The sequence below is a fragment of the Corvus cornix genome, chromosome 1 (assembly GCF_000738735.6).
Source record: "Corvus cornix cornix isolate S_Up_H32 chromosome 1, ASM73873v5, whole genome shotgun sequence".
Lineage (NCBI taxonomy): Eukaryota > Metazoa > Chordata > Aves > Passeriformes > Corvidae > Corvus > Corvus cornix.
Window position 1 is genome coordinate 26,336,672 of NC_046332.1, and position 13,292 is coordinate 26,349,963.

At 48.0% G+C, this 13,292-nt stretch overlaps 1 protein-coding gene across 3 annotated transcripts in view; it reads right to left on the minus strand.

Moving 5' to 3' along the window:
- Positions 1 to 1,985: 1,985 nt before the first annotated feature.
- COL8A1 (collagen type VIII alpha 1 chain) overlaps positions 1,986 to 13,292 on the minus strand; it is a 123,531-nt gene continuing 112,224 nt past the window's right edge. For all 3 annotated transcript variants that reach the window (XM_039559424.1, XM_039559409.1, XM_039559416.1), the window contains exons 4-5: positions 5,819 to 6,134; positions 1,986 to 4,039 (exon numbers count right to left, since the gene is read on the minus strand). In XM_039559424.1, coding sequence (XP_039415358.1) covers positions 2,133 to 4,039; positions 5,819 to 6,131 — 2,220 coding nt within the window. In that variant the 5' untranslated portion in view covers positions 6,132 to 6,134 and the 3' untranslated portion in view covers positions 1,986 to 2,132. The remainder of the gene's footprint in view (positions 4,040 to 5,818; positions 6,135 to 13,292) is intronic.

Here is a 13,292-nt window from a genome sequence, read left to right on the forward strand (position 1 = left end):
CCTTTCAGTGTGGCAAGTTGAGGAGTTCACCAGCTGGAGGAAATGCTGGTCTTTGAGGTGAGGTGGGGAAGCCACATCAGGAGAGCCAGCGGTGTGGTGAGCATCTCTCATCGTGGGCAGTTCCGCCTTTTCAGGCGACACAAGCCCTTAGAAGCAGCCTCTGTGGCTGATTGCTTGGCTGCCCCTCTGCCTTTCTTCAGCTGCACTCCCACGTGGGCTCATGCTGAGCAGTACCTGTCCCGCCGACTGCCTGAGGGAGCCCTTCCCTCTTTGTGTTCCCCCAGACCCTGCTGTGCCCTCCCACCAAACGGGATGTGTTCCCTCAGTGGCTTAGAGCATGTATTGCTAGGAGATGGGAACTAGAGAAAAGGGGGTGTCTCTTACTAATTTTTGCTCCCCTACATGAGGCTGTCAGTGGTTTCAGAGAGCCCTTGTGGGCTGATACATGAATTCAGCCTGTTCAATGTTCCTTCTGATAGTCCTGAATGAAAACAGAATTGGTTTTCTGGTTTTATTTTTAAAGATATTTAATAAGATATTTTTTTCAAATCAGTACAAAAATTTTAAATACAAAATTATTTGCTTTTGACATATCTCATATATTCTGGGAACATACTGAAGTCACCAGTGTCTGGTAAACTGTCCGTCCATTCCTGCCACCGTTCCATAAAATTTCTGAGATAAAGCACCACATTATATCACTGGAGTCCTTAGTCAATGTTAGACTGCATTAAACTCTGCATTTAAATAATGGTAATGCCAGTTAAATCCAATCTTAGTTCTGCATGAAAAATCTAGTTCATTTTTGAATCAAAAGCAGTAGCGGTAGCTAAAGACATCGAAGAAGTGATGAGCACTTAACTCTTTGAACTAGCGCAGCAGTGTGTGATGTGCAGCACCGTACAGGGAACCACAGCAAGGTCCACTGCCCCTTGGAAACAGAACACTTGTTGAGGTGAGATTAGCACCATTGATGAGCAGACAGAGACTTCGGGCACTGAAGTCGCTGTCCTCAAGTACGGAAAAGTATTGAGGCCTGCAGGTTCTCCTTGACAACTGGTAACATATAAATAAGGATTGGAAGTCAGCTTTTAGATAGAACCAAGTTCCTCGGATAAATTTGCATGATCAGTATTGCTGGTAAAGTTTCTGGTTGATCTCAAGCAACAAATCAGTTAAGCAAACAGAGCTACTTCTGCTGTGCCTAGTCATTGAAGAGCAAACTGATTCAGCTTTTGCTGAGTGGCAGAATAGGTGTCTCTTCTGACAAGCCAAATGGGTTCTTGGTACAAGCACAGAAATCCAAGCAAATTTATGCCACCCTGAAGTATTGCCATGTGTTGGCCAGAACGTCTCAATGGCATGGCACAAAGCAAATGGGGAATTTACCTCATCTACTTGAGCTGTGTGAATAGAGATGGAGACTTCTCAAGTGCTGTGGCATTAGGAGGTGAAACCAGTGCCTGCTGGAGTCAGTGGTGACATTTTAGGTCCAATGACTGCTGGAGAAGGCTTAGGGGGAATAGGTACGCCATCAGGATTCTTCTTCCATCATAAATAAATTGTTCAGGAAAAAAAAGCACACCTGCAGGATTATTTTTTATACGGGGGAAGGGAAGTACAGATCTCCAGCTAAGAGAACCTTTGCTTGTCAGGCAGACCTGCTGTCAGAAACCCTAGAAACCCCCCACCTAGTCAAATAAGCCACTCAAATTTTTTAATATAATTAGAGACTGACCTACTCTGGTTTAAGTCACTGTTTTTCATCTTACAGCTATGATCAATGCAACAGGAGTGAGTGACATACACTGATTTGAGCTTTAGTACTGAATTACTGTGAATGAAATTAAAGTAAGCATGGCATTGCAGAAATATATAATGTACAGCTAATATGTCCCCCTTGGGTGCAAAACAACTGTTTATGAACCTGATACACATCTTTAGATATGTTTGCCACACCTTTTTTTTTTATAACTAGCTGTGCATAATGTTAAACTTCGTATTTATTTCTTTGATTTTGTACAAGATGGTCCAAAATGGTCATAAAATGCATCTTCTGTGGTATAAAAGACTGAAGCACAGGAGAAAGGTTTTGATTTTGTGTGTGTGTGTGTGTGTCTGTTTGTTTTGTTTTACATGGGATACAATAAATATCCTGAAAAAGACGAATGAACGTACTGCCCGGCATAGAGTCCTGCTGCCTGCTCGGATGGCATCTGAACGTAAACCTTGTCTCCATGCATCAGCTGCACCACGGCACTGCCTGAAGCCTGGTCCAGGAAGCCCTTCTTGTACTCGTCGTAGGTGTACATGAGCGGCTCGTTGTTCTTGTACAGGGCCACCCACACGTTGGCGCCTTTACAGTGGACGTGGTAGGCGAAGTAGTAGACGCCGGGGATCTCGCAGGTGAAGATCCCCGTCTGGGGGTTGTAGTTCTGCCGGCCGTTGTACAGGAGCTTGTCGAACTTCACGGGCACCCCGACGCGGGGGAAGGGGGTGAGGAGCTCTGCTGTGAATGCGGGCATCTCGTAGACAATGCCACCAGCCTTGCCTTTCTTGCCCTTGTAGCCGTAGGGGGGCTTCAAGCCCTCGATCCCTGGCCCCACCTCAGGCAGGTACTGTCCCACGGCTGGTGGAGTGGGTGGGATGACGACTGGTGGACCTGGGGGCCCGGGGGGGCCCGGTGGCCCCTGGAGCCCTGGCTGACCCGGCGGACCGAGCGCCCCAGGTTTTCCCGGGGGTCCCTGCAGCCCTGCAGCACCAGGTTTGCCTACCCCAGGGAAGCCAGGGGGCCCGGGCATGCCTGGCTCGCCCTTCGCCCCTGGCAGCCCGGGGGGGCCGATGGGACCACTGGGTCCCGCGATGCCTGGGATGCCCGAGGGGCCCTGAAGCCCCTGAGCACCGGGGAGCCCGGGCTCACCCTTTGGCCCCACAAGCCCTGGGACACCCGGCAGCCCCGGCAAGCCTTTGTGTCCGGCTTCTCCTTTGGGTCCTGTGGGGCCTGGCAGCCCCCGCAGCCCAGGGCCACCCACTTCCCCGGGAAAGCCTGGCTTTCCTGGAAAACCCTGCAGGCCAGGTTCTCCCTTGGGGCCGACTGGTCCTGGTGGCCCTACAGCACCCCCCTCTCCTTTAGGTCCTGGGAAACCAGCAGCCCCTGGAGGGCCCATGATGCCTGGCAGTCCTGGCTGGCCTGGCTCCCCTGGTGGCCCTCCCATGCCAGGTGGCCCCGCATGCCCCTTCTCCCCCTTTGGCCCCAGGGGGCCAGGCAGACCACCCACACCTCGCTCCCCTTTGGGCCCAGGGAAGCCTGGCTTCCCGACTCCAGGGAGACCAGGGGGCCCGGGCAGGCCTGGCAATCCCTGCTCCCCTTTGCCACCCGGGAAGCCCGGCTGGCCAGGTATGCCATCCTGGCCTGGTTTGCCAATGCCAGGTGGGCCGGGAGGGCCTTGGATCCCGGGGGCCCCTGGAGGCCCCTGGAGCCCTAACTCTCCTGGGGGTCCAGGTTTGCCCAGGGGTCCCTGTGGGCCAGGGAAGCCAACCATGCCTGGTTTGCCGACCCCCGGCAGCCCCACGGGACCAGGGGGACCAGGCAGCCCAGGTGGACCCTTCAGACCTGGCAAACCCGGGATCCCAACCCCCTTCTCCCCTTTTGGCCCTGGGATTCCAGGGATTCCTGGTGGCCCCTTCATCCCAGGCTCACCCTTTGGCCCTGGCTGTCCCTGCAGCCCTGGAGGACCCGCCTTCCCTATGCCAGGAAGCCCATGAGGCCCTGGTGGTCCTTGCGGTCCGGGTATCCCCATGGGCCCAATCTCCCCCTTGGGCCCCATCTCCCCTCTTGGCCCTGGGGGCCCCATGACCCCTGGTTTTCCTGGCATCCCTGGCAAACCCGGCTTTCCAATTCCTGGGTATCCTTGTGGGCCTGGTTTTCCTTTGGCTCCTGGCACACCATGACCTGGTAATCCTGGTGGCCCTGGTGGCCCTCTTGGTCCAGGCTCACCAGGGGGGCCTTGCTCACCCCTCAGACTGCGCATGGGAATTTCTGGGTTGGGAAGAAAAGAAAAAGAAAGAGGGGGGAGAGAGAGATAAAAGATGATTACAATCACATGTTTCAAAAAGCCATGCTTTTTATGATGCCTCATGGTTTTGTGGTAGACAGAGACAGCTAGTGAATTACAGATTGGTGTCGAGAATGGAGAGGATGTTACTACTGTTTTGCATACTCCAAACTTCCATGCATGCTTCTGTTTCCACAAAATAATTGCTGTGCATCATATGTAAAAACCATTTGCACTTTGCTGGTGTTTTCTACCTATACAATCTTAAAGCAAAATCTGCATTTTGTCCCATGTTGCTGTAGATCAATCTACCTTTCAGAGTTTTTGCAGGAAACTCAGTGCTGTCGTGCTGTGGGAGGAGTCCTGGCATAAAAGCGCTTTTTCTGGAGGGGCTTAAATGAGCAAGATCAATGTATTGGTAAGAAGTTTATACATAGGTATGTCTGTATTTTCCTCAAGGCTTTGGAAGCCATTAAAGTATTACTGGAAACCTACAGCTTTAATCAGCATTGCTCTTTTGGCACAGCCACGTCTAGTTATGGCTCTTGTAAACACTGCAAAATGTTTGTATTGTCCATACCCGTGTTTTTGTGTTATGTGACCAGTTATCGTTGCAGGTCAGGGTGGGGAATTTGCTGCTGGGGTTGGTTGCTTTTCAAGCTGCAGGCTTTTTGGGTTAAGTGGAAACTCTTTTCCAGCTCTAAAATGGGTAAAGAAGTGAGAGATTTGGGGAAGGACAGGAGATGAGGTTTCAGGACAAGAGAATTAACTGTTCTTTGGGAGGTGGAAACCCTCCCTCTCTGCATATGTTGTGTTTTATGCACGTCGAAAATCCTTGCTCACGGGATAGGTTGATTTTACTACAGCCAATGGTGCTTGTTCAGACACTCCAAAAATAGGCCCTGAAATCTTCCATTTCCATCTGAAGTCAGTAGAGGCTGTGGTTAGCTGAAGCCTCAGTAAGTCAAAGTTAACCAGCTTGTCTGCAGTCCCACAGACGGTGGTGGTCCTCACAAAGATTTTATGACACTGGGTGTTCCTGGTCACCCTTTGTATTTCGGACTTTTTTCTTGTTTTCTTAAATATCTTAATACTGTCCAGACTTCCTTTACTGAATGGGGAAAGTGCTTGTACGTGCAGACTTGTGCATTCATCCTCTGTACTTTCAATGCCTCTGTAACACCCATAAATAACCTACAGAAAGAGGACTCCAGGGTTAGAAGAGCAATTGTATGTTTTTATCTGCAAACCTCTAAATCACAGGGTCTGGACGAATTCAGACAAAATGGTGATGTTCCCATAAATTCAAATCTTGGGGCTCTTAGCTCGTATGTCTGGTTGTTGCAGTGAGAGTGGGAGCAGATCCAGACAGGACCCTGGGCCATCATTTGAAGCCCCATCAGAGGGTTTTCTGCAAGCAGGTGGGATGACAAGGTTTTTCCTAGCATTGAACAAGCATCTGAGCAAACCTGGGGCCAGCCCTGTGTGCTGAAGGCTCGTTGCAGGTAGGGCTGCTCAGAGGCTGTGCAGCAGCCCAGAGGATGACTGTGGTCTTGTGCTGGTGACCCTGAGCTGCCCCACAGCTCCCATGAACCTGTTTTGTCCACCTGTGGCCAGGTACCAGCCTGGCCAGTCCTGTGGGGACGAGGGTGCTGTGCCCAGCCTGCAGCAGCCTGCTCCAGTGTTCAATTTCCCCATGGCAAACAGTGCTCTGGCACACCAGATGGGACCATGCAGGAGTGGAGAGGGACATGCTGACCTACCTTTCTCTTTCTTGGGAGCCATATCCTTGCCAAGCATGGGCATCTGTGGGACCTCCTTCCTGTACTGAGGCAGATGGGGGTACTCCTTCCCATACTGCATGTGGGGTATCTCCTTGCCCAGATGCTGCATCGGGATGCCTTCTTTGCCCAGCGGAATGTGAGGTACTTGTTGTCCGAGGGGTTGGTACTGGGGCACCTGAGGTGGCAGCTGCTTGATTCCATAGTAGGCACCACCTTGAGCAGACCTCACCAGCTCTAGGTAAACAGTGACAGCCACTGCCAGCAGCTGCAGAGGGAAGAGCAGCGTGGCCATCACCTGTGAAAAGCACCACAAAACACACAGTTGCACACAGTTTTTTTCATGTTGTGCATTTCCCATTAGGGCAAGCTTCTCTCATTTTCTGCAGCAAACTGGCCCTAAATCTCTGGCCCTGGTTTGTATGCTGCCCTGGATGACATCCTGCAGCATGCCTGTATCTGGTTTACTGGAGGCTCTACTCAAGCCAGTACTATTACAGCAAATGCCCTTCTTGTATTTAGTTTTATGCTTCCCCAGAGGTGCCCTCTGTGGTTTCTCCACACAGGGACCTGCTCTGAGTTTGCTGCTTTCTCACCTGTGTCAGTGCCACAGCACAGCTTTGGGGAGCTCTGCTGCAAGCTCTGGCACAGGGGAAGAGCAGGCAGGGGATGTGGGGCTCTCTTAAATGCTTTCTGCCCAGGAAGCTGTATTGTCAGTGCTCTTTCTGCTTTCCACAGCAATGAAAGCTCTGTTTCTGCAGCTTCAATCTGTGCCTGCGATTGTGCGCCATGGCTGCGAGCGTCCAAGGACCGTCTGTTTCTATCACAGCTCCTTGCCAGCTCTCATCTTAGCTGGGCTGGGATCCTTTTGGCCTCTGCCCAGAAGAAGTGGGCCTGTTTGGGCCACCACTGCTTCCGGTAGGATCAGCCAACCCAAGCCTTTCTCTGGGAGTGTTCAACTGTTTTCTAGAGGTCTCCCCCACTGCAGATCCTGGCCTGTCTCAAGGCAGCCCATCCCAGCACCTCACCAGTCCTGCTAACACAACAGAACAGGGTTGGGCTTTTTTTCTTTTACTTCCTAATCAAAATGTTAGCTTGGGACTTCTTGTCCTATCTGCTGTTGGATTTTCTTTTTGCAGTTAAGGGCATTACCATCAGCTGAGCAGCAAATTAGGAACCGGGAACTCCCTCAAGTAGTGCAAATTAGGGGACAGCATGTGGTAAAAAGAGACTCTGTGTGTTGGAGTATTTTGCCCCACAACCAAATCTGGCATTCAGGTCCTACCCTTTTTAAATACATATGGCAGTTGCCAGGCCTGATGGCTGTTGCCACTGTCCCTGTTTTTCTACTATGCAAAGATGCCTTGCGCCCAACCTGAGTGCATTTCCAGGTCGTTTGTGCATTCTCTGTGTGCTTCCACGTCATGCATGCTCCAGAGCTTTGCCAAAGTGCTTGTTGGGACTTGCTCCCAGCAGCTGCTGTGCTCTGGTGTGATGAGGATGGCCTGAGGAGGCAGCAAGGGCTTTGAGCCACTCGTTTATTTTCCTGTCCTTCCCAGCAGCCTGGCTCGATGTAGAGGACAAAAAAGCACTTCAGTCTGTGGCAGAGGGGCTCAAAAATGTGCCCCCATGTCTGGGAAGCATCTTTTATGGGGGGAAACTTTCCCCTGTGTGTCCTCTAGGCTTTAGGTTTTGCTCCTGCTTGAAGTTTCCCATTCACTTTGCATTAGCAAAGCAGCTGGGGAAATGCTTGCTGCTCTTTTAAAACATTTTCCGTTAATTTTGCTCTATTAGATTTAATCTCTAAGTGGAAATTGGTGCATACTCATTACTGAAGGTGTAAGTGGCGGCTGGATCAAAATGGCGTAGTTGAAACAACAAGCAGGAGATTATTATTTTCAATAATGATCATACATAGACATATGAAGGACAGAGAAGATGGAAATACGTGTTACCAGCAAATCAAACCTTTTAAGAAAATGAAATACAGTGAATCAACACTAGATGGAGCATATGTTGCACAGCTGAGTTTCTACAGTCACTTTCCCTCCCAGGAATTCATGGACGTAACCAGCTGCCATGTGGCAAAGAGAACCGGAGCCAAGATGTACAGGAGTTTGCAAGTGTAGCTAAAGTCCAAGCAGTCGCTTGTTGAGCAAAGCATTTCAGCAAATGCTTCTCCTCCAGTGAGTTTAATGTGGCTTTTAGCCCACAGCTGGCTGTGCTGCTGTGAGCTAAAGGATTAGGGCCTTGGGACGTGGTATTTCTGCTTGAAGCTCAGTGGTGAGCTTTGGAGTGGGAGGACAGCCTGTTCATGATCAGTTACTGTGGCTCAGCTGGGGTGTGGTGACTGAACTGACCCACTTCAGCTTCATCTCGGCACATGGACCCTAAGCAACCTTTTCTTTTTTTGGTTGTTTTTTTTTTTTGGGGGGGGGGGGGCTAGACAAGAAGTCCCCCTTCTTGTCTTTCTTGGCCTTCCTGCTCCTTTCTGTACAGAATGAGTAACTTGAAACACCTTTGCCTCTCTGTAGCTCAATAGGGTAAGACCTGAATAGGGTAATGCCTGCCTTAGTTTGCAGGGAAAATCCCAGTCACTAGAACATTTGCAGTATTCTTTGCATCTCTCTCAAAGGAAAAGCATTATCTATATGAAGGGAGAAATGCAGTGAAACCTTTAAAAAAAATTATGAGATACTGGATGATACAGGACTGTTTCTGAAACCTACTAGTATGAAGGGCAAGGTGGATCTTGAAGAATGAGGTTATTAAATTAGCTTCTTGGCTACTTTGTTGTTCTGGTGGCCAGTTTGGGGGGGATTGTTTTTTTAAAAAAGATAACTTCAGTGGAATAAGTAGAGGGGGAAATAGGTAAAATTCCTTAGGATGAGATTTTCTCCTTGTTTTTATTACAAAACATGGGCTTTGTGTGTAAGTGGGAGGTATTTGAAATAATTGAAAAGAATTTCCTATGGGGAGACACCAGCCTGCCTGCAGCTCAGGGTGAACTCAGCCTCCTGCTGCTGTGCCAGGCTGGCCTGGCCCTGCCAAGTGTCACGCAATGCACCTGCACTGGAACAGGCACGACCACGTGGCACACGAGATGGTTTTGTGTGCGCACATGGAAAGTTTGAGGGAGATCAGGCAAGACTTGTAGAGATAGGAAGGCTCCAGAGAAGGAGGTGATCTCACCACATCTGTGTTTCCTGTAGTGTTTTTTGACTCATCCATAACCTAACCAGTGTGGCCTGGAAATGACGGATTGCTTCTCTCTATTGATTTTGGCTGGGGCTGGTGCCTGTGACTAGCTGAGGTGGAAGGTGGGGGTTTATTTACTGAACAACCTTGGGCTAGATGGGACTTGGCTGACATCTTTGTGGGAGGAGGTCAGTGTGTCCCCTGTGGCCTTGTGAGCTGTCTGGGGCTTGGGATCTGCAGGTACTGGAAATGCAGCCTGTGTTTGGTACCATCTGCACAGCTCGTCTTCCCCTGCTCCCAGAGGAAGGAGGGGTCAGACAAAATTAGTCTTGATGAGAGATGTGGTAGAGTCATGTGTGCTGCTGCTGGATTATTGCTGTCAGATACCATCACTACAGGGAAAGCCTGCCCGGAAGCATGAGGGATACCGGCGATCTTTAGTGTTTCTGCTCATTGCCTATCTCATCGTACTCAGCTTCTCTAAAAAGTTATTTATGTGCTGAGAGAAGCTGAAGGTGTATTTTTTCTGCCTTGCAGTTTGTTTCTGCCTCGGTGCACAGCTCTAGTTCAAAGACCTCACTAGGAAACCACCAGCATCTTTAAATGCCTAAAAGCTACTGAAAAATCTTGCTCTTGGTTTTTAAAAGAAGCCTATAGATCCTAAATATTGGACAGGTCCTCCAGAGCTTCTGAACAGCAAAAGGAGATTTTTTCCCAGTGGTGACAGAACTCAAGGAAGATAGAGTGAGGAGGAGAAAAATCTGTGTTAAAGATGCAGCCAAAGTGTAAGACTTCCCACCCCCTTCACCCAAATCCCAGCAATTTAGGGATCACCTCCAAACCCATTTATGTAATGCGATCTGACATGCTTTCAAAGGTGACTTGGTGGAGCAATAATTTGTCTTTGGATTGGGATTTGCCAGGATTTTGGCACAAAGCAATAGAAATGTGTCTGTGTATTTGTGGCAGGTAAGTAAGTGCATGTGTGCACCTTTAGGGAAGCCAAGGGCTTGGAGAAAGCAAAGTTTTACCATAACTTTGGATATTGGAAGGAAGATGGAGGAGAGGAGCAACTGAGCCTTCCCACCATGTGACGTGTCATTTGCACCAGTCATTGCGATTAAGCCACAACAAACATTTTGCTTTACCTAGGATGGGACAAGACAGTTGAGGGTGAAGGAACATTATCCTAAACCATCAGCTGCTTGTGTGTGAAGGCATCTGGTTGTCTCTGTGGGTGAGAGAGTGTCCCTGGAAAAACACATTTTTACAGGCAAAGCTTGAGTGAGAACATTTCTCAATAATCTCTTTGGTAGAGCTGTCCTCCTGAGAAAACTAGAAAGGACCTTCCTCTGGCTATTTGAGTTTGTCAGCAGAAACAGGAGACAAAACAAAATGTACCAGCAGTCATAATTCTTAAATTGGTGTGAAGAAATAATGGCTGGTTTAGCCTAATTATGTAAAGAATGTATGGAAAGAGTGATGCCCATCCACTTGGGACTTGAAATCATAGGTGATCTTGCAAAGAGTGGAAACTAGACCTTGATTTATTGGTCCTTACAGGAAAGCCATCACTCTGCAATCAACGTTGGGTTGTCTCGGAACCTCTAAGACACTCAGCCAGAGACAACCCCCACAGGCTTAATTTACCACCCCTTGGTTTTGTATTGCTGTATTTCCCAAATAAGCATAAGGCATGAGTAGATCTCAGTGACCTGAAGTCTTTTCCCTGTGGTCCCTTCCACAGCGGCTGCCTGAAGCTGCAGGGACCAGTTCCCCAATGCACTGGGGGGATGGACTTGCTAGTGCTCTGGTTTCCACATGGAAAAGGACTGCTGCAAAATAAAAATCCTAGTGACTCTGGAGATTTTGTTCCCAGAAGAATGCTACTAAAAAAACAGATGATAAAAAGCTAAATCTTCCAGGGTGTTTTTGTCTTGAGATCAGAAGTGGTTAGGGTGACTTCTGGGGTGACCTTGATAACAGATCCTATTGCCAACTATCTGCAATGGTGTATCCAGGGATGGCTCTGCTGTTTGGGGACAGGAGATCCAATCCCACAGGAACATTATAAACCTCACTAAAGTCTCTGTCATACAGAGACATGTGGGAGCAATATAATGCAATGGAAATGGCAATCAGAGTGTTAAGGTGCATAAGGAGCAGCCCCACTGCATTGCAGAGTGTGGGGCATTTGTAAACTAATTATGTTACCCAGCTCCCTTTTTTGGAAGAATTCTCAGCACAAAAGAAAAGCAGCTATCAAGGCCTTAGTTCCTGTAGTGAACTAAGCTATTCCTATCCAATGCTGTGGTGATTTCAAGGGTGGGGTGTTTTAAGATGTGAAAATCAAGCCAATGTTGATTGTTGTTCTCAGCACTGGTGCTGTGAAGTGTAAGGGACTTGAGCAGTGAATTTACCAGCACATCGTTGTCCACCGTTTTCAAAGACACTATTTCATAACTTCATCACTGCTAAAATTCATCTCTGGATCATTAACTCCTTTGAGGACTAACCTGTCAGTCAGTGAGTACTTTCTGAAGAGAACTGAGGATACTCTGTACTATACAGAGACTGAACTTTAGTGGGAATCTGTGGTTTTCAGGGACAGTAAAAACCCAAAATCTTCTGCATGCCAAATAATTTTGTACAAGCTTAAGAGCTTAGAGCCATTTAATGCACACATTACCACTCTTCTGTCTTTTTGTGCCAAACCAGTCTTTACATCATTTGGACAGATGTTTTCAAATTTGCCAGCAAACTAATTAAACACAATGTAGGGGGTTTCTTTTTGCAAATTCAGTCATATTCCACATAAAAGCAGGGAGTGAAGGCAACCAAATATATACCTTGACATGGATTTCCTCTGAAAGCTAACCTGTTTTGTAACCCAAATTAACAGTAGTTACACTGATTTAATTTTTTTGTCAGCAGTGAAGAGCAGGAGGACAGTAAAGGAGAGCACAGCCCCTGTGCGAGGACCCAGGCATGCTGTTGGCATGAGATGGTTGATCTACACCCCAGCAGGTTTGGGGTCCTGCACCATTTTGCTTGTAACAGTGCCTAAAGCTTCACTGAAGGCAATACCTGTTCCTTGAGTAGGTGAAGAATTTACCTTGGTACAGTGTCATAAGGGCCTGTGCATTCAGTGGGGAGGAAAGTAGGATTTATGGTAAATGTAATCCTGCCTTTTTGTTTCTTGTGAAACTCTCCCACAGAGATCAGGTTTATTTTTTTCTCCTCCCTCCTTTTCACTGTCCCCTCCAAGGAAACAAAGTAGTCTCAAGTGTCTGTGTTCAGTTTAGATTACCAAGAAACAGCTATTGTTCAGTATGTTAAAAATAAATTAAATCATATTTTGCTCAAGGTCTAACAACTGTGTCTGATTATCATGTGGTATTTACTAAATCTAAGGCAGTCATAGCAAGTATTGTCATAATAAACATTTTAAAATGCATGCATGCATAAACCTGCTGCTAATGGGGAATATTCAACACGTGGCAGATGCTTGTTTCTAGGTTTTTTAAAATTCAAAATGGTGCCTAGAGTTTCTTCCTTAGAGAAGTGTGATAACATCTAAATAAATGGCTTTGTCTTAAAAACCACCGGTCATCCATAAGCTATCTTTGGCTTTTGTGGTAATTATGTGATCTTTTCTTGCAATGCCTGGGGAGGTCTCTGTTTATCCATTTAAAAATGCATTTCCAAAAACAAAGCACTTGCCTCTGCTCCAGTTTATCTGCAAACACATTCATGTGCGTGCTCACTCTGGATGATCACCAAGCTCTCTGTATAAAAATGGCACCCTTGGGCTTCCCCAGTTTCTTACTTTGGGACAGACTATATCTCCATGTGGGCCTGTATCTGTTGCTTGTGTGCAGGTATTTATGTGTGCCTGTGTGTGAAAACACACCCTGGCAGTGGGAGCAGCCACAATGAGAAGGAGATTTTAGCCCACGCAGACATATTATGTTCCCTCTAGCCTTCTCCCCATGCCCAGTGTGCTGTGATCCTACCTATGTGGACTCAGGCAGGCATCTCCTCATCTCTTTGCAGATCTGGGCATGATGAGATTGGCACCACCACAACCCCAACTCCCACGCACAGGGCTCTGCTGACTCAGCACAAACAGGAAGCTCACAATTTATGATGATATTAAGATTGCTTGGTGCTGGTAATTGATTTCCAGGCGGATTCATCTTTTGCATGTCTTTGAGGATCTGGCCCAGATGCTGTTTGCTGGAAAATGCCTGAAAGC